Source organism: Equus quagga, chromosome 13 (assembly GCF_021613505.1).
Source record: "Equus quagga isolate Etosha38 chromosome 13, UCLA_HA_Equagga_1.0, whole genome shotgun sequence".
Classification (NCBI taxonomy): domain Eukaryota; kingdom Metazoa; phylum Chordata; class Mammalia; order Perissodactyla; family Equidae; genus Equus; species Equus quagga.
The window spans coordinates 4,324,243-4,350,797 of NC_060279.1; the positions used below are offsets into that span (position 1 = coordinate 4,324,243).

General features: G+C 44.6%; 1 protein-coding gene across 1 annotated transcript in view; it reads left to right on the forward strand.

The window, feature by feature from the left end:
- The first annotated feature begins 1,975 nt into the window (after positions 1–1,975).
- Positions 1,976–26,555, forward strand: part of MPZL1 (myelin protein zero like 1) — a 56,409-nt gene continuing 31,829 nt past the window's right edge. Inside the window, exon 1 of the mRNA XM_046681678.1 lies at positions 1,976–2,220. Coding sequence (XP_046537634.1) covers positions 2,130–2,220 — 91 coding nt within the window. The 5' untranslated portion in view covers positions 1,976–2,129. The remainder of the gene's footprint in view (positions 2,221–26,555) is intronic.

Below are 26,555 nucleotides of genomic sequence, written 5' to 3' on the forward strand. Positions count from 1 at the left end.
CTTCCCCTATCACAACTGGCATCTCCTTTCTAAGGATCCCATTACTCTTGTTCACCCAGTTTGGTGCCTCTGTGCCCAGGGACACCAGAGACACTAGAGCTCTAATTTTCAGATTTTCAAAATTTTCTAGCAAAAATGCAACCCTTCTCCTGGATTAAGACATTCTTTCCATAGAAATGTTAATGAAACTGATTTAGCTTGCCTGTCTGTTGCAGCAGTCACCCGTTTAAAACACAGATCTGAACATGTCACTCCCCTCTCATCACTCCTGATGCCTACAGAACAAAGACAAGAAGGCTGTGCAAAATAGGACCACAGCCCACTTTTCTAACATTCTCTGTTTCCCCTCTTTCCCTCACTCCCCCAAAGTTGCACACCACACAGGATTTACCCACTGTTTCTTGCACCTGGAACTGCTTTCCTGTTGCTGAGTTTGCTTTTCCTGTTTCTCTCTGGTGAACCTTTATCCATTCTTTGCAGTCTGCCTCAAATGCCACATCCTCTGTGCATCTTTCCCAGACTCCTCTTGGGCCAGTGGTGCTCAGAAGAGGCAGGTATGTGTGTTGTGGTACATCACAGTCAGAGCAGAAGCTTTTCACGTTATGTGTGTCTTTGAGTCCTACTGTCCCTGCTGGCCTTGGGGTGGTCCTTTATGTGCCCTTCTCTTCAAGCATTTAAAAAAATTTAGTTCAGTACCTGTTTGTCTACCCTGGCAGACTATGCGTTCCTGAAGAGTAAGACTTAGGTGTTCTGCAGCACAGAGGCGTTACTAACTTAATGCATGTGTATTCTTTCCAACCGATGGCATTCCAGGCACACTTCATAAGGATCTGCTGAGAGAAATAGGGCAAAATGATCTGTCATGCTCTTTTAGTTTTCTCTCACTAATGCTAAAGCAATTATTACAAGTTTGCTGTACTACAAGGCTATTAAGCGAAAACAGCAAAAATATCAGGAAGGACGTAAGAATGACTTTCCACAACACCCTGAAAGGAGCGGCTGCATTTGCGTTCTCTCACCATGCTCTTCCCCTCCCTTGTGCTAATTACCGGAAACTCGTTCCTTCCCTCACTCTACGGACCTCCCCACCTGGATTTTCCCTTTTCTTCCTTCTGCCTCATCTTTCTCCTGCTCCTGTCCCTCCCTGTCCTTTTGTACGCTATTCACCTAAGGACCCTACCAAACACTTCCCAGTATTTATTGGGCAACCAGTAGGTAGCAGACACCGTTCTGGGCCAAGGTAACCGAGTTGAGCAAGGTCAGCCAGGACACTTGAGTCAGGGTGAGCAACTTCCCCTATCCCAATATTTTATTGACAAATCGAGCGACGTTTTGTTTGCAAAAGCAAAGCAAACAAAAAGCACATTCATCTGTGTTCCAGGTAGTGGGAGAGAGTTCCCAGTTCCCACCCCTTCTTAAGCCAAAGGCGGGGCGGGGGCTCCTCAGAGGAGATTCAGACAAGATGGAGACTTCTTTTGAAGCGAGTAGATTTCTCAAACTGCAGCACATGCACTTTCTAGTCCAGGCAAAGGACAGGCCTTGGGGACAGGGTGAGGCGGGAGATGTGTTCTCTCTTGGCGACTGAATCACAAGTCTTTTTTTTTTTTTTTTCCGGTAAATGAATTGCTTTTTTTTTTTTAGGCGAGGCTCAAAGAAACAGAGAAGAGCTGAAACAGAGGCGCCGACAGACCCGCCGAAGCCCTCGGCGAGGAGAGACAATGAAGGATGGGTGGGACGGGACCCTAGGAGAGCAGGGGAGACGCTGGCGGGCCGTGGGGCCGGCGGGGACAGCCAGCCACGCAGGCAGAGGACTCCCGACGGCAGCCTGCAGCGCCGGGCTAGGGAGCCGGGGCGGGACCGGGAAGGCGGGGCCCGCCCCACGAGAGGGGTGATGGACAGGCGGCCTCCCAATCGCGTCCTTCCAGGGCGCGCGGGGCAGCCAATGAGCGCCCGGCCGAACCGGCGGGGCTCGGGCTGGGCAGACTGCTGGCTGGCGGCGGCTGGGGCCGGCCGAGGGGAGCGCGGCGTGGCAAGCCCTCGGTGCGGCGGCGGCGAGTCCCGAGCCCCCTGCCCCGAGCCGAGCCGACCGCAGAGCGCGCCTGGGCCAGGGGCGCGGCGGCGGGAGGACGATGGCAGCGCCCGTCGGGGCCGGAGCCGTGATTGCGGCCCCACACCGCAGGCGCTGGCTGTGGTCGGTGCTGGCGGCGGCGCTCGGGCTCTGTGAGTGAGGCTGCGGCCGGGCCGGGCTGGGGCGAGGGCGGCGGGCTCGCGGGTCGGCACACGCCCCTCGTGGCCGGCGCGGGCCCTGCGCGCGGTGGGGACAGGGCGCCGCGGTGGGGACGGGGCGCGGCCTCGCCCTCGGCCCGGGAGCCCGCCGGCGGCGAGCGCGCAGCCTTTCTTCCCCGGGTCCCCGCGTGCGGAGGAGGGGAGCTCCCCAGCTGCCCCTGCCCGGGGGGCGGCCGCGGCGCGCCCTCGCTGGGTCCCCTGCTCCCTCCGCACGGTGACTCGGGTGCCCCAGGCCCGCCTGCCGTTCTGGTTCAGGAACCCGGAGTTCTGGCGTTTCCCACCTTTGGGAGGCTGGCGGAAGGTTGCAGCTTTTTCATTTGCAGGGCCTTTGTGGGTTTGTTTCCCTGTTTAGGCGAATGTTCGGTTTTGCGTCGTAAGTTCCATTTCCAATGCTCTCCAATCCGGTTTTGAAGCCTCGGTGACGGAAGAGTCCTGCAGTCCTGTTTGTCTCGTCTCTGTAGTCTGCAGAGCACCAAGAAGAAATTCACGTTACTTCTGGGTTAGGCTGCAAAGATCGGGGAATACCGTCGAAATGACCTGGCTCAAAAGGATTTGGTCACTTCCGTGGTAATTCCCCACATAGTCACCGTAGTTTGACAAGACACAGGACATTAAAAAGCACATTTTTTTTTAAAAGCACATTTTCTTTTTCTTGCCAAATTCCGTGTGTCAGATTTAAGGTAAACCTCAGTCTCGATTTATTGGATTGGATGAGTTCTATGGACGTGTGAAGCGGTGTCTCCCATAGGACTCTTTTTGTGGTGTTCGAGGCAGAATACTTGTTGCTGTCTCAGAAGGTGGTTAAGTAATGGTTATAAACAGGGCCAACTCCTCAGAAACCACGTAGACTTTTTCATTTCCTTTGTTTCGCAAAATGTCCGTTGCATCACAGTGTCTGAATACGGGTTTCGTCAGTAATTTCTTTCATGGAAAAGTCCTTAATGTAATCTTTGGACCCAGGGAAAACGTGGTTTAACCAATGATTCCATGGGCTGTAAAGCATAGCTGTAGAAGTGGGTCCACCCACCCGGGTTGACAGGTGGAGGTGTGCTTTGTATATATCAGACACAATCCAGCCTGTATAAATGTCTCTTCTGAAAAAGAAAAGTTGAATGTGTGGAGTTTTTGTTGGTGATGGTGGAGATATTTGTGTTTAAGTGAACACGTAGGGAATAGCTAAAAGTCAGGTTTATCGCAAAGCTTGTGTGCTTCAGACGCAATGATTATGCATGAGAGGTCAGACATGGCCATTGAGGGGGAAGCAGTCAGGGAGATGGTAATTAAAGTCAGGGTATTAAAAGTAGCAGGACTGAAGTTCTAAATATAAATGGCTGCTAATAGGAAACGATCATCAGAATAAAGCTCCATACCCCTTGGACCTGCCTAGCTCTTCAGTAGTGAAAGGTGGATGTTGGTATGTGCGAGTCAGCAGCTGATGTTATTGGGTAATTTCAGAAGACAACCCAGTGTTTCTTCTTGCCAAGTCACCTTTTCCTGGTCATGGATGCTGTACAGATTAGTTCATGTTTTACTGAAAAGCTTCTTGAGTTTGATCCAGACACAGTTATTCAGCAAACATTTATGCAGTATTCTCGGAAGGATTGTCCCTGCCGTCACAGCAGTTCCAGTTCAGCAGGAGAAACACAGTGTGATGAGGAATCTAAGAAGTCTTGATAATGGGGTGCTGTGAGAGCGCTAAGGAGGGTCGTCATCTCAGACCTCAAAGTTCCGGCTCCTGGAGAGAGGGATGCTTAAGCTGAGTAGGCACTGGGGGAGGACACAGTGTGTCCAGAGTCATGAGTGACCCTGTTGTGGGTGTGTGGTGGAGGTTGGAGTGTATAAGACAGATGGTGGGAGTTGAGGCAGGAGAGCCAGCCAGAGGCACTAACTCACAATGGACCTTGTTTGCTGTTCAAAAGGCTGGATTTTATCCTAAGGGCTGTGGGAAGCCTGACGAGGATTTCTCTGCCTATTGAGATGTGAAGGGTGGGTTAGGGTGGTGTGAGGCTGAAGAAATGAGAGGTCTGTTGTAATAATCCAGAGGAGGGTGATGAAGACCTGAATTAAAGTAATGGGACATACTCATGAGCTAGTTAGAAAGTAAATTTGATCAGGCTTGGAAATTGATTTGCTGTGGGCTTGAAAGAGGAGTGTAAGATGATCCTAAGGTTGTGAGCTTGGGAAGCTGGGCATGTTTTTGGAAAATGGGGCTTTTCACAGATGAAGAATATGAGAGGAGTGAATAAGAGTGTTGGAGGAAGAAGAAGATGACGTTACTCTTGGATCTGTTGATTTTAAGATGCTGTTGAGACATCCCAGTAGAAATGCACAGAATCAGTTGGGTAAAAGGTTCTGGAAATGAGGAGGATGTTCTGGTTGGGAATACAGATGTGGGAGGCTTTTTGTGGCTAGCAGTTTGTGGATTGCTTGGATGAGGTCACCATGGGAGAGAACATTGAAGGAAATAGTGGAGGGCCAGCGACAGGGCCCTGAGAAGGAAGCTCATGAGTAAGAGAAGAACTGGTGTCTTAGAAACCAAGAGAGAATGAAGTTTTAAGGAAGAAGAAGTGGTTAGCAGTGTCGGATGAAAGGAGATTGAATACAGTCGGGATTCACTGTATGTGGCACTTGGAATGTCTTTGGTGACCCTTGGATGGGAATGAGCACACAGTGTAGGAAGAATAAATCTCAGTGATTTGCACTGCCTATTTCAGTAAGTGGCACCACCGACCATCTAATTGCTCAGCCCAGACACCTGGGATCCACCCTCGATTCCTCTCTGACCTTCATCCCTCCGCCCCATCCAGTCAGTTCATCTATCTCCAAAATGCATCTGGAATTCACCTCCTTTTTTTCTATCAGTGGTGCACTCCTAGCATTTTAGTCAAAATTACCATCATTTCTTGCCTATGTTACTGGGATAGTCAGTCTCCCAGCTGGTCTCCTCATTTCCCCCTCTTATCTCTTTTTAATCCATTTTTCACGTAACTGCAAGAATTATTTTTATAAAAATGCAAATCAGATCATGTCACTTTATTGTCAAAAGTTCTTCATTGCTTCCCACTGCACTCGGAATGAAATCCCAGTGTCTCCCCATAACCTACAGTGCTCTCTGTGACCTGGTTTCTGCCTGCCTCTCTGGTTTCACCTGGCACCACTGGCTGACTGTATTCAAGCCGCGCTACCGTCTTTCTGCTCTTTGACAGGCCTCCCCACCTCAGGGACTTTGTACTTGCTGTTCCTGCTGCCTGGTATGCTCTTTCTCCAAAACTGTCCATGCTGGCTCCTCTTCATTGGTGAGGTCGGTGAGGTCTTGGCATAGATGTCATTCCTCAGAGAGGTCTTCTCCAGCCACCCTAATCCAGAGGAGTTCCCTGGGATCATTTCCTGGCCTTTCGTTTATTTCCTTATTGTAATTTCTAACTATGTGGTTTGTCTTCTCTTTTTTCCTCCACTAGAATCTAGGACAGAGATAGTGTCTATCTTGTTTATAGAAGTATCTAGTACTTAGTATAGTGGATATGATAGGTACTAATAAATATTTGTTAAACAGCAATGAGGCATGTCTTCACAACAGTTCATTAGTTTGCAATGTGTAGTTAGGATGTAGCCTGGCACATAGTAGGTACCAAATAAATATTTGTTGAAAGAAGAAATGTTTTTTCCAAGTGTGATCTCATGCATTATCTGATTATTTTCACTCTTTTAGGACCATTTCATATTTCTTCAGATGGAATATGTTAACATTCTTCGAATACTTTAAACACTGTAGGGTTTTTTTAGAATTACTGGTTATTATGTATTTAAATTATTTTATCATGTTTGTTGTAGATCTAACTCTTTTATCAATAGGATTTTCAATTTCAAATTTTCAATTTTCAATTATCAAATCAATTTCTCTTTTCCAAGGCTTGTTGACCAAATTTAGACTTGAGCCACTATCTCTGTCATTGAAAGGCCCCAGATCTCATCACCAACTCCTTCAGCCTTTTACTTATTTATCAGTTGGGATAATAAAACAAAACTTAGTCTTTTTTTTTAATATTCTACCACTTGTTTTTACCATAACTCCAGGTTATGGTAATTCACTAGGTTCAGATGCTGCCAAAAGAAGAAATAAAGACAAATATTAAGTGAAAGAGAGAGATATGGGAAAAGTACATAGAATGTAAATGTGTGTTTTCACTGAGTCTCTGTCTGTGTGTTCGACTAAGTGAGCCCCTCGCAGGCACCAGGCGGTTTCAGGTCCCGTGGATGCAGCAGGGGGCCTAGATTCCAGTGGGATGTGTCAGACAGGGTGCACATACTCAAAGAAGTAATGCACAGCAAAGGAAAGATTGAATTCCTGACACTCACCACTTTAAAAAAAATATGATTCATCTACTATGAAGATTTGCAGTAAATAAAAAAAACAGAGTATACTTATTTGTGTCACAAAATAATTACTTTTTAAACTTACAAAGGATACATTATGGGATTTCGTTAATGGTTGATCTTTCCTCCTGAGTTTTAAAAATATAATTTCATTGGACAAACCTGATATAGACAGTTTTTCAGAAATATTGATGCCTCCCCTCCATCTAGTAAATGCTGGTCTTCCTGCTAAATATTTCTCACTTTCCTTTCCGTCCCCACTGAGGTTGAGTCAATTCAGCCACAATCACTTCTGGATGATTAGAATCTTCTAACTGCAGCCTAAGGGTGATTTTATTTAAGTTGTATCTTTTGTCTGAGAATTTGAATTCTCTGTATAGGACATGCATCTCGTGTGTACCCCAACCTTGGAGAGATTTTAATCTTGCTTTCTAAGACCACTGGTATCACTTTAAAAGAGAGAATAAATGGTTTGCTTGGGCACAGAATTCATTGTAGATTAGTTTGGTCTTTAGCCTCTGTCAAAAGGAATTTAATTATTAGAAGAACTAGAAGCATCTCCTGAGACCTCAAGTATGGTATGGCTCTTGGTCCTAGGGCTGGTGAGATATGAAGCCTTCATATATCTTCAGTGATATTCCTTTTTTCCTTTCCACTCTTATTTTACCAAGTGGTTGGCATTAGCAATGCCCTAGAGTCCCGACCAACATCCTTGGACTTCTGGCTGCTGTAAAAAGGCAGAGGTCAGTTGACTGTCTGACCATTCGTAGTGCCTAAATTGGGAAATTGTATTTGTCTCCTGGGCCCTTTATATCTTTGCCATTAACCCTTTTTATGTATTCATTATCTTTGAGAATGCACATGCCTGCTGAAATTTTTTATTCATTTATCATTTTCCCTTGGTCCCATTAGGCCTTTATCCAAGAACAGAAGGATGACTTCATTGATAAATTCTTGTAATTTATTCTTTTTATTTTTTTCTTCCAAACTCAGAGTCTCTTTAGAAATTATGATCCCTTATAATGCCTCCAATCTACTGTCAGGGCCTGTAGCTTAAGTAGTTTTCTAGCAACTGTGACACATTGTACCCAGTTCTTAGGTTTAACTGTATTCATGTGTTGTTATGCAAAGAACATCATAGAAGGTACTTACACAAACCTAGATGGTGTAGCCTACTACACACCTAGCCCATATGGTACTAATCTTATGGGACCACCGTCGTATGTCATATGTGCAATCCGTTGTTGACCAAAATGTGGCTATTTAGACATAAAACTAAGTTCATGTTATTCCTTTTGCTCTACCCTCATTTATTGAGTGCTTACTATGTGCTAAGCAATTTATATGCATTATATCATCTACTCCTTACAACTCTGTGATAGTTATTATTTTTATTAATTTTACAGATGAGGAAACTAAGAACCAGGCAGGTTGTGTAACTTGTCCAAGGTCACATAGGTGGCATACGGTAGAGTTGGGACTCAAGCTCCAAGCATTGGTTTGCAACCACTCTGCTATATTACAGAATTTCTCCTTTAAATTCTCTGGCTGTTTTGGGGGAGGCTTCCAGGATGTCATAAATGTTAACAGAGAGTTCTTTAACTGACCCGGGTGCCCCCAGTTTCCTCCTTTGTGTAGTGGTGTTTGTGCCAAGAACCCAGTGCCTTGATGCCAGTGACTCCGCCGTGGAGTGACCAAGCTGCCGTGTCGACCATCCTCACTGACGGTGCAGGATCTGTTTCTGCCACCTGGTGCTCTGCTGCTCCTCAGGGACTTTGAATGATGTGCTTCTTGTAGCATCTCACTCTCACGCTGCTCCTGCTGGCTAGGACACGGGATGAGTCCACGTAAGCCAGTGTCTGACACCAGACTGGGCTCAGAATGGTGCCCTGCCCACCTCGGGGCACTGCCTGTGGACCACACCGCCCAGCCTCTCCTCTTCTCTTGGCCTGGGTTCTTCCCTGCAGGCTGTGCAGCTCCTCCTGCAGTCAGATCCCGGCAGGCGTCCCTACAGGTCATCCAGACAGGCTGAGGGTGTTCAAACTGCTGCTCCTCCCCCGTGCCCTTCCCTGGTCCCCACCCCGTGGCAGAGGTGCCGTGGCCGTGCTGCCCTGCAGCCCCGCACAGGCAGGAGCCTATCCCTTGTCTCTCAGCTAGTGGGGACCATGAGTCTTGATCACTTTCAGCTGTTTTTTCCAGTGACTGAACGTGCAGAAGAACCCCAGTGAGGCCTGCTGAACTTGATGCACCAGAGAAGTCAGAGTGCATTCACAGCAGGCGGAGGTGGTGCCGATCTGTAGCCAGGTTCTAGTATATCGATTTCAGAACAGAAAATGCTGAAGGGCATTCTCTCATTTTCATTTCAAATATGGGTTCACAGTCTCTTATCAGCCATTCCAAAAATCCAAAAACCAAAGGTTTTTTCTCAGTTTGATACAAACTCTTTTGGCTGCAAAATTCGACCTGAACTAATGAGAGGCTGTTTCTAATCTTGATCCCACTTGGTGTGACTAATCATGTGTTTCGCTACAGAAATACTAATATGTTCGATTATGGGCACCACCCTAGACCCTGCTGGGCTGGGAGAGAATATATGGTATATGCACTGTATTAATTTTCAGAAATCTAAGAAATTCTACCTTCTGAAACATCTGGCCCCACGGCTTTTCGATTAGAGTTTGTGGGTCTGTACAGTATTTTATCTCAAATTTTCTTCTTCTCCTAAATACTAAGAACTGCAAAATACAGTTTAGTTCTGTAAATAGTTTGGTACATATAGCCAATGGCTTGCCATTGAAACTCCTTCATTCAAATTTCTTTCTTGATTTATGCTAGTTTGGACCTGGCCTCCCCTTTATTCACAGGGTTCTGGGTCTGTAAACTGGCTCAAGTCTGGGAATTGATTGAGGGGCTGTGACTTTCTGATTTTATGATTCAAGTTAGACGTGTGTTTACTTGACTGAAAACTCTTCTGCTCATACAGATCAAGTCAGAATTTAGTAGGCTGCCCATCTAGTTCACTCCCAGATCACACCACGATCAGTTGGCCAACGCCATGGGTCTCTGCGAGTCGGACTGTTCGATTGCTGCCTCGCTGTGCTGTCCATCATGGTCACCGTGCCCACCTTCTCCTGCCACTCCAAGATCCAGTTACTCCCGTTGCATTTAGGTTTCCCAGCTCAGTGGTAGCAGTTCCCACTGTGAGGTCTGGCCTACAGAGAAGAGCAGTCACCGAGCTCTTGAGGACTGCTGGGCTCCTCTCACAGTCATGGTGAAAGATGTGTCCTCCGGACCTTCCCAGGGTGGGTGAGGAGGTCCTAAGTGACAAGTCCTCTCTAACATCCCCCTTTCCCTAAGCCTTTGAGTCCCTTCCTGTGTCATAAACCAAGGCAGGTCTGGCATTTCAGGTTCATTTACTAGGAACCACTTTGGGTCCATGTTTCAGCCAAGGAACCAAACAAACTGTTACGTCTCTTTCTGATTTCCTGAGTGGCAATGTTAAATGCAGAATGTCTGTTTGGTGGGCCCATGTCAATAATTCAGCCTGACCCACCTTGCTCTTCCTTCCACCGTTATCGCACACCATTGTTCCCACACATAGTTCCTGCATTTCTGTTTGTAAAAACTAGAAAAATAGTAGTTCTTTTGGAGTGTAGCACGCCTCCCCGTGGGTCACTCTTTAGGGCCTTCTCTGACTTGAGTCTCATAATAGTCTAAAGGAAAGAGAGGTGGTGGGGATGGGGTCCTGAGGAGAACCAGCAGTGTCTTTCGTGGCGGCTGTCTCAGGAGGGCATTAAAGTTTCCTCAGGCAAAGCAGGGTTAATCTCAGATGAGGCTGGAGCGGTTGCTTCTGCCAACAGAGAAGACTCGTCAGTATTTAGGGGTTCATTGTCCCTGAATTCTTCAGGGTCTTCCCACACGTCCCCATTCCAAGTTTCAGGGTCCCACTCCTTCCCAGTCAATGCCCTCACTTGAACAGTGGACACCCTGAGAGGCTGGGAGTTCAACTGCTGTTGTAATGCGGCCGCTCACAGGGTGAGAGTCCGGTTGGGTTTGCAGCAGTGCAGCTATAGGAGATGGGGTCTCTTTTGGGGTAGCTATAGAAGTTTCCTGGTCATTATGTGGCACTTGAGCTGGGAATTCAAATTCCTGAGCTCATCCTTTTCTTTCCCCACTTTGTCTAGTGACATTAGGAGCACTCAGCCAATATCATTATCCTGGTTAGTAGGACAAAAATATTCAAAGGTATTATATGCATGGACACCCAGAGCCTTGGTTTTTATAAATATTTGATTAGGAGTATCCAGTAGTGACTTTTCACATATCTATTTCCACATCATGCCAGGGAATGTCAGTGCTCTCTTTACTGCTGGAAACAGAGTCACTAGTGTCTTTAAATCTAATCAGATTTGAGAGCTGCTTCTAGAAACCCCAGAACCAATTCAGAAAACTCATCCTTATAAGATTCTTTTCTTCTAGAACCACTCTTGGTACCAAAATCAGGGTACCAAAATTAGTCAGGGCTCTCCAAAGAAACAGAACCAGCAGTATAGATAGAAAGATAGGTAGGTAGAAAGATGGATGGATGGATGGATAGATATTTATTTTAAGTAAATGGCTCACACAGTTGTGGAGGCTTATAAGTCTAAAATCTACAGGGTAGGTCAGCAGGCTAGGGGTTCATGGAAGTGTTGTAGTGCAAGTCCAAAGGCAGTCTGCTGGTAGAATTCTTTCTCAGGGGAGGCCAGTCTTTGTTTCTATTAAGACTTCAGCTGATCGGATGAGGCCCACCTGCATTATGGAGAGTAATCCGCTTTATTCAGAGTCCACCAGTTTCACTGTTACTCTCATCCAAAGAACACCTTCATAGAAACATCCAGAATAATCTTTGACCAAAGATTATTGGTCCAGCCAGTGGCCCAGTTCAGTTGACGCATGAAATTAACCATCACACCAGTAATGAGTTATAAAAGATAAGCCGTAAGTGGAGATCTCAAATTGTTGATTTCCCCTGTTCATAAACAGATCTATTCTTTGTGATCTGTATTCTGCCTCTACTCACCTGTTTGACACTTTGCTAAAGCCCATCTGTTATTGCCAGATCAGCTGACCCATTTCAGGCCTTTTCTTTCTGGACTTCTTTGCTTTCCTTGACGCTACTGACCACTGTGATCTTATCTCCTTTGCCTTTGTGACATTGCTTCAGATCCTCCTCTCTCTTCCCTGCCTGCTCCAAGCATTCCTCCTCTGCCTGTGTCCCAGCATTGGTTTTCCTTAGGTTCTGCTCTCAGCCCCCTGCCAGTCTCACCATGTGCTCATCTCTGGTGATCTGGTCCATTTTTGTTCTTTTTACTCCAATCTGTATCTGGCAGATATAGGCATTCAGTAAGTATTTGTTGAATAAATGGGCACTCCCAAATGTATCTCCATTGTTTTGAACTGCAGACTGTTACCCACTGACCATATCTATTGGAATGTCCAGAGGCATCTCAAACTCTGTATTTAGAGCAGAGGGTGAAAGAAAACAGGGAAGCAGGTCCTTCCAGAGCTTGGGATCGCGAGATCCAGGGAGCAGTTAGACCTCATCTTTGTAGTCTAGACACTGGATTTGACAGTGATATGGCTCACAGGGGAAGCTGTCTAACCAGGCTCTCAATGGCATGATATCCAGTAAGAGCATAATGTCAGCTTGTTAACTTCCAGTGAGCTGGGGGGCTAGAATGCTTCAGTAGATTGGGTTGTTAGTGCATTTTTCTTCCCAGGCAAGAACAGATTATCCTCACAAGATTGCCCAGGGATTATGGGAGCAGCTCAGTGGATGTTGGATGGCCACAATGGCTACGGTCATCAAGCCACATTAGCCTGAAATGCCCCTCTCTCCATGGAGGGAATATAACGACAGATGTGCTGGACTGGCTAAGTCACCCTCTTCGCTGGGCAGTGCTGCAGCCTGCTGACAGTTACGCTTTAGACATGAGGATACAATCCAGAAACCTCGATTGGACTTTAGAGTTTCCTGCATCTCGAGTGTCTTCCTGGGCAGAATGGATTATCTCTGCAGATGCCCAATATAGTCCACTGAGTGCTGATATTTCTTGTTTTGAAATTCATCCCTTTTTTTTTCTTGAAATAATCAGTTTTATACCAGATTTCAAAATATTTGGTATACTAATGTTAAATGAAAAGAACATTGAGTTTAGGGGTCAGAGTGCGCAAAAATGAACATAAGCACAGTAAATACTTAATGTCGACTAACAACACAATAGCACAAAATAAAATAAGCCTGTGATGGCTCATGCCATCATTTGCTGATCTCCATTGCTCTAGTTTGTATCCATCCTACTATTTATAAGTGAAAATATATTATGTTTTTCCTTATGTGTTTACTCTGTCTCGGCTTTCCCACTGGAGTATAAATCTCCACTAGAGCCCAGAGAAGTGCCTGGGACACGGCAGGAATTCATTAGGTGTTTGTTGAATGTATTTGTTGGTGGTGGGCAGAGTCTTGCTATATTGTGTTAAAGGTTTGTTAGTTGAAAGTTTTGAAAGAGAGGGGCTTTTTGAATTTTCAAAGTAAAAATTAAGACTCTGAAACTCTGAGGTGTGATTTCCCTTACGTGAATGTGAAAATTGAGCTCTACAAGTCTCTGGAGGCGCTGCCTTCCGTAAGTGTTGCCTTGGCGCCCAAGAAGCCCCAGGGAGCCCGAGAAGCAGCTGTAGACCCGGGGGAGGCAGCCAAGAACTTGTTTGGTACCCAGCTCTCAGAGTGTGTCTGGGTTACCCTTCCGTCCGTCACGTCCCTGTTCACCACAGTTCCGCGCAGGGAGTCAGTCCCTGGGTGCATGCCATCCTGGAGGAGTTGTTTCTTCCCACACTGAACATCTGCTCTGGCCATCTCTTCTGCCCTCTTGTCTTCTCTGAACCTTGTCCTTACTAGAAAATGCACCACCTCCAAAATCGCATCCTGCTCTTCAAGCCCCGTCTCCTTCTTACAGTCTCACTGCAGCACTTTCTGGAACTCATAAGACTTCTGATTCCTCCCCACTCTCTTATTTACACACGAGTCACTTGCTGGCTGCTCCTCTCCCTCTCCAGCCTGCAGTCCATGGTCCATTGTTATAGTCATGCCCTTGCAAATACTCCCACCTCCCTGTCCCTTGATTGTGCTCCCCTGGCCTGCCCTCAACCCTGGGGAAGCCCTTCCATCTCTTCATCTCCTCAAGGATGTTCTTTGTTATTGCCTCTCTTTGGGTCATTCTTATTACAATACAAATGTGCTCTCCAATTTCTAATCTTTACAACCCTCTCTTGGTCCCACAGCCCCTTTCAGCTGCGTTTCCGGGCCCCAGCTCTCCGCAGACTTTCTCAGGAATTGTCTGCTCTCCTGTCTTTGTGTGCGCGCCTCCTCCCTTCCTGCCCTTCCTTCAGTCCAGCCTGCTCACAGCTGCCTCTGCTCCCCTGGAACTTCTCCTGGCAGGATCATCCGGGGACTCCAAGTTGCCAAACCTACTGACCCTTTTCTGTAGTCATCTTCTGGGCCCCTCTACCTCTGCTCGTCTCTTGGCTTTCCAGACACCCCATCCTCTGGGTTTCTTCCCCTCTCGCAATCTTTCAGCCACCTTTGCAGGGTCTTCCCTCCCTCCTTCTCTGACCTCTCCAGGTTGGTCTTCCCGCAGACTTACGCCTGGCCCTCATCTTTCTCTACGTTATCTTCCAAGGTGATAGCGTCTTCTGTAGTTTTAAATACCACCTGTGTGCTGGTAGCTTCTGAAATGTGTACACAGCCCACGCCTCTCTCAGCTTCAGACCTGCATATCCAGTTACCTAGTTGACTCCATTTGGATGTCTTGTAGACATCTCAAACTTAACATTTCCAATGCAGTCGGTTTCTAATCCTCGCCAGTTAAATCTCTAGCTCGGTAAGTACCTTTATCCGGTTGCTCAAGTCAGAAACCCAGGAGTTAGTCTTCATTCATTCTTTTACTTCATTCCCATATTTAGTTATCAGCAAGAAATCCTGTTTATTGTCCGTTTCTCTCCTGCCAGCTCCTGTCCTCCCGTCCAGGCCACCACTGCCCTGCACCAGAACTGTAGCAATAGCTTCTTGACTCGTTTCCCTGTTTCTGCCCTTATTCCCCTCCCTTCCATTTTCTGCATAAAAGCAAGAACTATTTTCAATCAGATCATGTCACTTTCCTGTTTAAAACCCTTCAGTCTGATCAAATTCTTGTTTTCCATAGTGTTAAAAGCTTGGAATATAAGCATAGTATAAGAGTGTACTGCTTAATTGTAATATTGTGGGCAGATATATAGTAACTTTCAAATAAAAAAGATACTTTCCAACTTTTAAAATAAAATAAGTAATCCTGAAGGGATTTCTGTAAGGAGTCCCTAGTCTGTCGTCAGTGTGCCGTGGTCAGAATAGAAATTGGAATTAGAGCCAGAACTCCGAATATGTCATTTTTAAAATAGTGATGGTGGTAACTTTAAGCCAAAGTGTGCTATGTTTGATGCGATATAAAATTCTAAATGTGACAGAGGATATCTTTTTCAGCTCATTCAGTTGACAGGTTTTTTGATAAGTTTTGTCACTCACAATCAGACATTTTGTGAGAACGTTTTGCAGAATTTTTCGTGACTCTTGGAGTCAGCTTCCCGGGCGCGTGACTGGCGTACTCACACAGGGCTCTGTGCTCAGAACAGCCCGTACACCGACTCGAGGCTCAGTGCTCTGTGGTTGCCATCTGGAAATTCTTTGTAATTTTAGCTTTGAATCTGTGTTTTGTAGGTGAAGTCTGGTGAGGCCGTGGCCTGTGCACAGGGACTTAGAGCCTCAGCTCGTAGGCCAGCTTGCCTCTGCCACCTGATGGGGTTTTGGCCCGCCGCCCTTCTACTAGGGAGGGTCAGAGACAAGAGCGTGCCCTGGGGTGTCTGGGGCGCAGCAGCGTGGTACCATTCCCGTCCCTGCTCGGCCAGCAGCACCGAAGCAAGTCTAGGGGACAGCTCGGCAGGCACCTCCCACCCTCCTGATCCAGGTGCCAAGCCCTTTCCCAGCCCTGGCTCGGGCCCTGCAAATTAGGTAGCTGCTGGCCATGTTGGGTGGCTGGTAGCAGGTACTGTGGGAAATTTCTGGACTAAAATCATATTGCCTTTGCTCTCTGGTCTGGCGACGGCAGTGTCATCAGTCATTTGTCTTTCATTCTGGAGCAATCCCAAAGTTAGTCTCTAAGAAAAGCGCTGCTGTTGCCTTCAAGGGGCACTGCCGTGGCTCACCGCCCACCTGGGGGCCAGAGGGCCGCGCATCTAGGTGAGAGCTTTGATCTGGCCCCTCAGTTTTTACAGTGGTCTGTCAACCTGCTCTGTCCTTTGATCTGGAAGAATGCAGCTCTGCCTTTGGTAGTCAGCACACACCACCCTGGTGAAGAATGTAACTGGAAACGTTTCACCGGACAGCTTTACTCAGGAGCCTGGTTGGAGAAGTGATGCTGTAAAGGGTTGTTGAAGTGATGTGTGGTATAGCCGTCCCACCGGGCTGTTTCGTTCTTGGGTTTGTACTGGGCCCTAGTGCCCGGACTCCTTACACAGTTGCTTTCTTTGAATCCTGTTTGGTCTCATGTTGTCCGCTTCTTTTTTTAAGGGGTGGCTGTGTTTTAGCCAGGGTGGAGACCTCCTGCCTGTCTATGTTCTATCCCCGACCTCCACTATTGATCTTTTATTTTAATTTGTATTTTCCTGATTCCGTATTTTATTTAATATTTATGTTTATGTGTATTTGTAGTGAGCCCCATCAGCTCCATCGTATTACTAGGCAGAATATAAGTAAATAAAAGTAACGATGCCTCTTGTTTCCAGTAGTCGAGTCGCACGTTTTGTTTTCCGTTTCTCTGATGCTGGTTAACTTGGCCTCTGTCTCTGGAGTCTGCGTAAACAATTGTTGAACATTCTTTACCTAGAGATTGCTTTAGAACCTCTGCCGTTTCACGAGGAGCAGATCTCGTTGAGATGGGCTGGGCAGCCTTTCCGTCCTCTGCTTCCCGCACTGTTTACACCATTCGCAAAGCTGCCAGCCCGCCAGCATTGTTGTGTACATGTATACGCATCAGGAGCTGGACACCGTGAAACTGCTATGGCAGGTCCAGTAGAAGACTGGGGAATGACCTGTGCCCTCTGAGTGCTTCGAGTCCATTTGGAGAAATAGCTAATATACGTGAAGTAAATGGGACCATCATTTGTGGACTCTTTACTAATGCAGTAGTTGTTCAGAGAAGGGAGAGGCTATTGTCTATTTTGATGCAATAGTTGTTCAGAGAAGGGAGAGGCTATTGTCTATTTTGATAGATACTTTTTATAGTCCAGAAGCATCACATTGCACAAATACACCTAAATGTTCTTGCAGCTGCTTATTTATTTATCAAACATATGGAGCTTACCATGGGCCAGGCACTTTTCTAAGCCCTTTATAAATATTAACTCATTTTGTTCTTGTCATAACCCTATGAGGTAGGCACTATTACTAGAATAAATTTACAGTAGAAGAAGCCAAGGCACGAAGGGGATTTGCCCAGGGATGTGCATCCTTCTTTGTTATTTCAAGTAGCCCTGTGATTTCCATAGTTGGAGACCACATAGCCACACTGGTAGTTTTACAGGAAAAATTGTAGATATCTTGTTAAAAACTTAGCTTACTAGGGGGACAACTTTTGATGTGTAAAGCAAAAAAGATCCACTAGGAAGTATCTCTAAATAAAGTCCAAGAGTTCTGTGAGAACCCACATATAGACAAATGGTTTGCCCACTTCCTCCCTCTGAAACAGTTCACATATAGGCCTTAATAAAAGTCATTATCATGGACCCTTTCCAACAACGGGTGAACATTTTTTTATCCATTTGTTTCATTAAATTTATTTCGTTTAAATTGAGAGTGAAATCATAATGGAATAATATTTGCTGCCCTCAGTTCAAGATGAAGTATTGTTGCGATCACTCTGCAGAAGTGGGATGCCCACCGTTCCCAACACTTGGTCCAGATGTAAGAACTCACGATGCCGGTTTGCACCAAGAGGATGTGAAGGTTTGCTAATCACATAGTGGGGCTTTCTGCAAAGAGCAGGGCAGCCTTCTCGAGCAGGTCCAAAAGTGGCTTGGAAGGAGAGTGGCTTTGCTTTTGCTGTGATTAGATGGTGGACTGGGATGAGGGTCCTGTGCCTGCAGGCAGTGCTTAGCTTGACCTTCCCACCTGCTCCACAGGCAGGATCACTTGCTTTCTTATCAGCTTGCCGTGGGGAAAGGGGAGTGGGACAGCTTGTCAAGCATCAGAAATTCTCTTTACAAATATACTTTAAGCGCTTATCATTGTTTATGTCATGGGGCAAAAATGTTGTTTATGTACTAAGTAAATACCGTGTCACGTTCACATAATATCGTGAATAGAAGATTGAGCAAACTGATGTCAAGGATATTTTTGGAGCCTTGTACACATGGGCATATCCTGTACATCTCTTGAAAATATTTAACATCTCCAGTATTTTGGGTTAATACTAATGCTGAAGTATTGGGTACTGCCTGGGTCCCTGTGGGCAAAGAAGCATTTTTGTTAAGTTTTATTTTTCTGGCATTAATGATTTCTAAGTTTTATCGCATTTTTTACATTTTACTAAACAGATGCTTAATATATTGGAGCTCTTATGGTTAAATGTAATCAGTGGGATTCTTATTTTCCTGTGCATGTCTTCGGATTTAGGTTCTGAGCTAATTATTGGGAGGTGGAATCAAATGTGAGTAAAATCAACTTAGATGCCAAAGGGTGGGAGGGCCTAGGAAACCGCTGTCAAGTGATGTGTTAGAGGTGAGCAGCGAGTTCAAAGACTGCGTCTTTATCTTTCCTTTCTGTGGTTTGCTGCATTTCTTCGCTTTTCAGGCAATCGGTTTCTCCACATTTTCTCTGACATGGGGTGTGCTTTCCAATTGTTGGTGAGTCAGAGCCAACGTTTTTATTTTCTGGTGGCACATAAAATAATCTGTCTTACCACCAGTCGTGTCTTAGTGTTGATGAAATATGCTAATTTTTAGAACTTTATAAGTCTTTTAATATGAATTCATTTAAACTTGAGAAAAAATGTCCACGATTAGACCCCAAGGTAGGGGAGATTTCCAGAGGTGATTGTCTAGGAGTTTCTTGAAAGGAAGAGAAGGCGTGGGCCCACCTTGAGTGAGTGGGTTGGTGGGGATGGCGTTCCGGACAAGGAGAGTAACATGTACAAAGCGTGCTCTTGTTAAGAGTACACTGTGTTGGGGAAGGGGCTCGAAGCTTGGCGTGGCAGAAATGTAGGATCTGGGGTGAGATGGGGAGAGTGATAAACTGCCCGGTATGGTAACCTGGAGCCGGCCTTTGAAGGGCCTGTGTGTCATGCTGGGGAGCTGAGGCTGTGCTGGCGGGCTCCTGCAGCTCTCCCGCATGGGCTGCCTCGACGTTACAGCAGAAGCGTGTAGAGAATGCAATATACCCAGTAAGATCTGTAGTACGGAACTTTCCCAAACGGAAAGAGCTACCCCCGGATTCCAGCTGGACAATGTGGAATTAAACGGGAAGGAGAACTTCTTCAAGTGGGGCTATTTCCTTCTGCCCTGGTTGTGGAGCTGGGGTTCGGTGGCCTGTTTTGGAAGCCTGTTTCTGGACCAGCTCTCTGACAAAGTTGGTGAAAAATGGAGAGTGGCTTTCAGAGGGCAGTAGTAATCCATTCAGAAATTCAGGAGTCGAGCATGTAGAAAGTAGTGCTTCTAAGCTGTTTTGGCTTCTTCTATGGGTCATTTATTCTTAAATTTATTCTTAAGTTAAGGGTCATTTATTATTCTTAATTTCCCCTAAAGTATAACATCTGGTAGAGGGAGATTTTATCACAAAATTTTTTAAAGATAGGTTTTGGTTTTTTACAAGTTTGGGGATTTGATGCCTTGCAGGAGGTTTGTTCAGTTTGGGTCTCCAAATAAAGAGGCACACAAAACTGGTTCATCAGAGCGCCCCTGAGATAGAGAGTTAGAAGACAAACGGGGAGAAGTTAATGGAACTAGAACTATACGGTACAGAAGAGAAACCTGTACTGATTTTCTGTTACTTGAGGCTAATTTTAGCCCTCATTACCATCTGCAGTCCTGTGACCACATGGATTGCTTTGCACAGAGCTTTGCATTGTTAAACCAGAAGAAGGAACTAGTCTATTAAAAACATTTTCTAATTTCATTTTACCTCTAATTAAAGATTTTGAACAGTGCTATATTGACATAGTCCAAAAGTTAAAAAAGCACTTGGTGAAAAAATCTTCCTCTGTCTCCAGTCCCCTGCTGAGGAGGCCGATGGTAGTTTTCCTGTGTATCTTTCTAGAGAGAGTTTGAGTTATGAGCAAATCTGTAAGTGATTGCATCCCATACGTGTTCAACAGCTTGCTTTTTTTTTTAACAGCAGCTTTATTGAGATGTAATTCATATGCTATGAAGTTGACCCTTTTAAAGTATAAAATTCAATGGATTTTTATTGTGTTCACAGAGAAGTGCAGCCATCGCTACCATCTGATTTTAGAACACTTTCATCACTCCGTAAAGAAAATGTACTTGTTGGTGGTCACTCCCCATTCCTCTCTGCCTCCAGCCCCCACACGTCTGCTTTCTGTCTCTATGGGTTTGCCTATTCTAGAAATTTTGTATAAATGGAATCATATAATATGGGGCCTTTTGTGTCTAGCTTCTTTCACTTAGCATGATGTTTTCAAGGTTCATCCGTGATATAGTATGTATCAATATTTCATTTCTTTTCATGGCAGAATAATACTCAGTTGATGGGCATGTTTTCAGTTCTCCGGGGTGACACTTAGGAGCAGAGCTGCTGAGTCCTGCTACCTCTGTGTCTAACCGCTTGAGGATCTGCTGAGCTGTTTTCCAGAGGGCTGCGCCGGGTTGCATTCCCACCAGCCGTGCAGAGCGTTCTGAGTTCTCCACATCCTCACCGATATTTGTTACTGTCCTTTTGATTATAGCGTCCCTAGTGGGTGTGAAGTGGCATCTCATTGTGGTTTTCATTTGCCTTGCTCTATGATTAGTGACATTTGAGCATGTTTTCATTTGCTTGTGGGTCATTTGTATTTCTTCTCTGCAGAAATATCTGTTCAAGTCCTTGTTCATTTTTGGATTGGTTTGTCTTTTATTACTGAGTCGTAAGGTTCTTTGTATATTTTGGATAGAAGTCCTTTATCAGATATATAATTTGCAAGTATTTTCTCCCATTCTCTGGATTGACTTCTTTCCTGATGGTATCATTTGAAGCACAAAAGGTTTTAATTTTGATTAAGTCCAGTTTACCTATTTTTTCTTTTGTTGCTCATGCTTTTGGTGTCTTATCTAAGAAACCGTTGCCTAATACAAGATCACCAAGATTTTCTGTTTTTTTCTTTTAAGAGTTTTCTAAGTTTTAGCTCTTACATTTAAGTCTGTGGTCCATTTTTGAGTTAATTTTTGTATATGGTGTGTCTGCATTTCCTTTTTTCCTTTAATAATACGTCATGGAGATCATTCCATGTCAGCACTCATTCTTTCTTATGACACCATAGTATTCCCTTGCATGGATATACCATAATTTATTTAAACAGGCCCACCCTTGATGGAAACGTTTGGGTTTAGAAATGATTTCAAAATGTCAGGTGGCTTGAAAAGTTACTTCATATCAGCCACCTTAAAATAGAAGTTTTAACCATTTGACAGACTTTGTTGTTTTAAGGAATTTTTGCCAACCAGAAGCCTTTGAGTAAATGCCAGTCCTCTGAGGAGAATGACCCCAAAGAACTGTTTCAAGAGATGTCACTCTATTAAATGTTTGCAGTAGGTCAGGAGGCAGAGGGTTCTTTCAGTTATCTGAAAATAGCTGGAAAAATACTTTTGGAGGAACAAAGTGCTCTAAAGTTTTATTGTACATTTTAAACTACATTCGGTCACCGGTGACTCAATAGCATGTGTCCTCACGTCACTCTTTTATTTATTGTTGTTTCTCTTGCATATAAATCTAAGTGAAAATAATCTCAGCTTTGGGCAGTACAGCCAGCCACTCAGTAAGCTATAGAATATCCAGGGATTATGAAGCACGTGAGTTTCTTTTTTAAATAAACAGGCAGTTTAGGGGGAAATCTTGAAATACACCAATACGTTACTAATCTGCAGAGGCTTATCTGGCCACTGGAAAGTAAGCCTAAAAAGGCCAATGGACAGCTGACACTAATATGACAGAGTCCACTCCTTCAGATTCTTGAGCTGGACTCGTAACACACTTCTTCAATAAGAGACTGTTTCCTCTTAATTTTTCACACTGATCTAATTAGCACGGTCACAAAAAGAGCCTTGGAATTGTTTACATCCTTCTGTTCTTTATGGTATAGATACCTTCAACAGAGCTTTTTCATCTGTAAAATGACCGTGAATTACATGAGTTTCCAAGCCCATAATAAATCAGAGCAGTTCATTAGGAGGTGGACTAGGGGCTGCTGGAGGCAAGCGGCAGTGAGCAGTGGCAACCTCGGCCTCTCTGATCAGAGTGGAGCGGATAGCAAGAAGGTTAATCAGTTGTGGCTGGGGAACTTTAAATAGGGGCGGATAGCCCCACGTATCTGAGGGACCCCAGAGGGCACCACTAAACTTTATGTTCCTGAAGTCCACACAACTCCTGAGTTACCAAAAAAAGTTAAATGAATGCTATATTATTTCTTTTCTGTTTTTATTTTGATAGAATTTCAGACTTACAGAAAAGTGGCAAAAGAATCAAAGAATACCATCTGCTCTTTGCCCAGATTTCTCAAATTTTAACGTTTTCTTATGTTTTCCTAATCCCTCTTCTGCTCCCTCTCCCTCAAGTGTGTTTCTCAGTTATATGAGAGCAGCAGAATGCTGATCTTTATCCTTAAATATTTTGTGCGTCTGTACCTTTGTCCTTAAATACTTTAATGTGTAGTTCCTAAAGACTAAGGACGTCATCTTACATAACCACAGTGTAATTATCAACATCAGGAAATTAATGTTGATATAGTACTGTTATCTAATATGCAGACTTTATTCAGGTGTTGCCAGTTGTCCCAATAATGTCTTTTATAGCAGAAGAAAATCCAGAATCATGTGTTTCCTTCAACTGTCATGTCTCTTTGGTCACCTTTAGTCTGCACTTCCTGAGTCTTATTTTCTTAGTTTTATATTAGCATTTTGAAGAGTACAGGCCAGTTATGCAGTAAGATGCCCCTCTATCAGATTTGTGTCATGATTCGGGTTATGCACATCTGGCAAGAGTGCCACAGAAGTGATGCTCTGTTCTTCTCGGTGCATGATGTAAGGAGACGTGGTGCCAGTTTGTTCCGTTCCCGGTGACACTAACTTTGATCCTTGCCTAAGACGGTGTCTGCCATGTTTCTCCACTGTAGAGTAACCATCTTTTTCCCTTTGTGATTAATAACTATCTTGTGCAGGAATACTGTGAAACTAGGTAAATATCTTGTTTCTCCTCGAACTTTCATTCACTATATTATCTTTTTTATGAAGACAGAAGAAAAATAATACATCTTAGCAGGATTCCCATCAAAATGGTTGGGATATTAAAAAATAGTTTAGTGAGCTTGGGGCAGCCATCTGAAGTATAATCATGTAGAATTCCTTATTAATTATTTCAAAGAAATTAGCTACATGCAATACTTAGTTTTAAAAAATATCCTCCACATATCTAAAGTCAGTTTGTAGGCTTCTAAATGTAAAAATAATTTGGTTTGTTAGTGGTATTGTTGCTTTGAAAGATTTAGAGAGGAGTCGTTCCTGGAGGTTTTTCTATTTTGTTGTGTTGGGGCAGAATGAAACAAATAAATCATTGAGGGGAAAAATCTTCTAAATGCCTCTTTTCCCTCCTTTTTCTGCATTTCTTCACATCTCCACCAAAAAGTCCACTTTTCCTGTATCACCCTGCTTACAAATAGAGAGTGGTGCCCGCTTCGCGCAGATCAAGTTCCAGCGTCTCAGCCCACCTTTTCAACTCGACAGCTTGCTTCTGCTCCAGCCAGATTAATCTGTCATTCATTGTAAACATCAGCTCGCGTTTTTCTGTCTCTGCAAGATGCCCTTCCTATCTATCTTGATTCTTCTCAACATCCCCCGTAAAATTCAAATGCATTTCCCATAAAACACTCCCTGACCTCTTCATTTTTCTAACTTCAACTTTAATTCACTACATACTGTAGTTATAGTCTATTGGCTACTTTAGGAGATGCTTTAGTAGGAACTTTTTTAGGGGAGATAAGATGGTGTAAACAATAACTAAAATACAGACCAGGTAGCATGTCATCCCTGTGGGAGGGCTGTTCTCCTATGTCCTGCAGTGTGACCAGACCCTGCACATGGTAGGCACCCACTGTTTGTTGTATGCATTCTTTTGTGTGTGTGTCTGTTTTCACAGTTTCCAATGACGCTGTACCCTCTGCAGAAGCTAGCACTTATTTGCTGTTCAATACATGAGTTGTTTAATTGTTATCTTTTTTTAATTATTCTTCTAACAAAGCCTGCATCTCAGCAGGAATGGAGCACATGTTTCCATTCCTCTCTCCTTTTTTACTTGATGTCCAAGGGCGAGCAGTTACACTTTGAACTCTTTCTGGCAGTGATAAATTGGTGCTGATTAATCTGGACTCTTTTCCAGGTTTTTCTAAAAGTCAGAAAGAACTTGACCTGGGTTAGGCATCCGTTTAAGGGCAAGTTGGTTTCTTTAATTTATTTTAGGGAAAAAAAAAAGTGCTTATACGTTTCATTAACCATAACTTCACGTTATAGGAATCCTAAAAATTTGGCTCTTATCAGTCTGTTTACTCCTTAACTGTTCTTTGAGAGTGTTCTGACCACCAGGAAGTATCCTATATGTTGGGCACACAAAGGGCAGATAAGACGTAGTTCCATGCCCCAAGGAGTCCTGAGTCTTATAGAGGAGCTCGAGATTATTGCAGGAGCAGTACCAAAAAGATTTTGCTTCTCCCTTGAAGCTGTGACTACTTCAGTATTCTGCAGCCATGGAGAGGCATACAAGAAATGTTGAGTCGTGGGGCAGAGGAGCAGGTCAAATCAGGGAGGGCTTCACTGAAGTCATGTTTAGGTGGAGTCTTGAGATTCTGTAGGAATTCGGAAGTAGACTCCTTCCAAGCCAAGTGTAGACTCACATGGTGTGCCCAGTGGCATGCCATCTGCGTCTCATGTTGGGGGAAGTGAGAGCAAGCTGATCCAGCTCACCAGCGTTAGCCCTCGCCAGATGTAAAAGCAGGAAAAGGGCTGTTACTTGGCAATGTCTAGTGTGGCATACTGAGGACTGTGGACTTCGTGATGTAATCCAGGAGCTTTTAAACTGGGTTTTACATGAGAAATTGGCATGGACAAATTTGCGTTTAATTGAGAAGCTGCCCAAAGGATAACCAGGTAGTAGACACAGATTTGAGAGTACCTGTAGCTCTAAGAAGGATGAAGGACTTCCTCCCCCATTTAATTCACTTCCCCTCGTGTGGTTGAAATGTGGTTAGTCTGTCTGTCCAGCGTCAGGCTGCTGTGGGGGCAGACCTGGTTTTCCACTCCTGTAGTAAACCTGACCTTCTCAAAACCAAGCAGAGCAGTGGCTTTCAGGCTCTCCCCAGTAGATTCCAGGGGATTCTGGCAGCTTTAGAGCTTCCAGATCTTTGATGTACATTTCGTTTGTCTCTAAAGTGTACTGTTAACCATTAAAATAAGAATAAAAACAACAAGCACAGATAGGAAGTTATATGCATAATTTTGGGACTTTGGAGACACTGCCACGTCACCTCCGGTAGCCAGTGCAGTCTTTACAATAAAGGGGGCTTTGTAGTTTCTGTGCACATTTAAACTTAAGTGTGTGGTTGATTGAGAAGGTAGCAGAACACTGCCTTAGTCTCTTGTGAATTTCCGGTTCACGCAGGTGCACTAATATATATTTCACAAGTGAACATACCTGTACCAACACTCAGTCAATGCCGGGCAAGGCCCCTCTGCTTCAGGCCCCATCTTATTTGATGATAGTATCATAAGTGAATCCAGTACCTCATTGGTATGCTGGGTGGGGCTTACAGATTTAGAATCACCTGAGGGCCTTTTAATAAGCCCAGTGCCCAGACCACACCCCATACCAATTAAGTCAGAATCCCTGGGAGTAGGGGTGGGACCCAGGCATCAGTATTTGTTTTTAAGGGATTTTATTTTTTCACAGCAAAATTGAGAGAAAGGTTATATATATACCCATTTCCCCCGTGCCCCCACACACATGTCCTCTTCCATCGTCATATCCCCCACCAGGGTGACACATTTGTTACAATTGATGAACCTACACTGACATGTCATTATCACCACAAATCCATCATTTACATTATGGTCACTCTTGGTGTTGTACATTCGTTGGGCTTGGACAAATGTATAATGACATGTATCCATCATTACAGTATCATACAGAATATTTTCACTGGTTTCAGTAGACATCAGTAGTTTTTAAAGCTTTCTAGAGGAATCTGATGTGGAGCCATGGTTGAGAACCGTCATGCTGTATTGCAGTTCGGGGACTTATTTATTATTGTAAGTTTTGAGTACTTCTTGTCTGACTTGTCTATGCAAACTGCCTCAATCTCCTTATACACCGGGTTCCCCATAAGATTTTGTTAGAATAAGAAATTCTGTTAAAGCTTGATGATCAGCGTGGTGAAAGTGCTGGGCTTTGGAGTCAGAAGGTCCTAGATTCAACTTTTGGCTCCACATTTGCTGGGTAAGTGACCTGGGCGAGTTCCTTAGGCCTTCTGAGCTTCTATCCCATAGATAACACCCAACGGTGTTGTTGACCATAATAA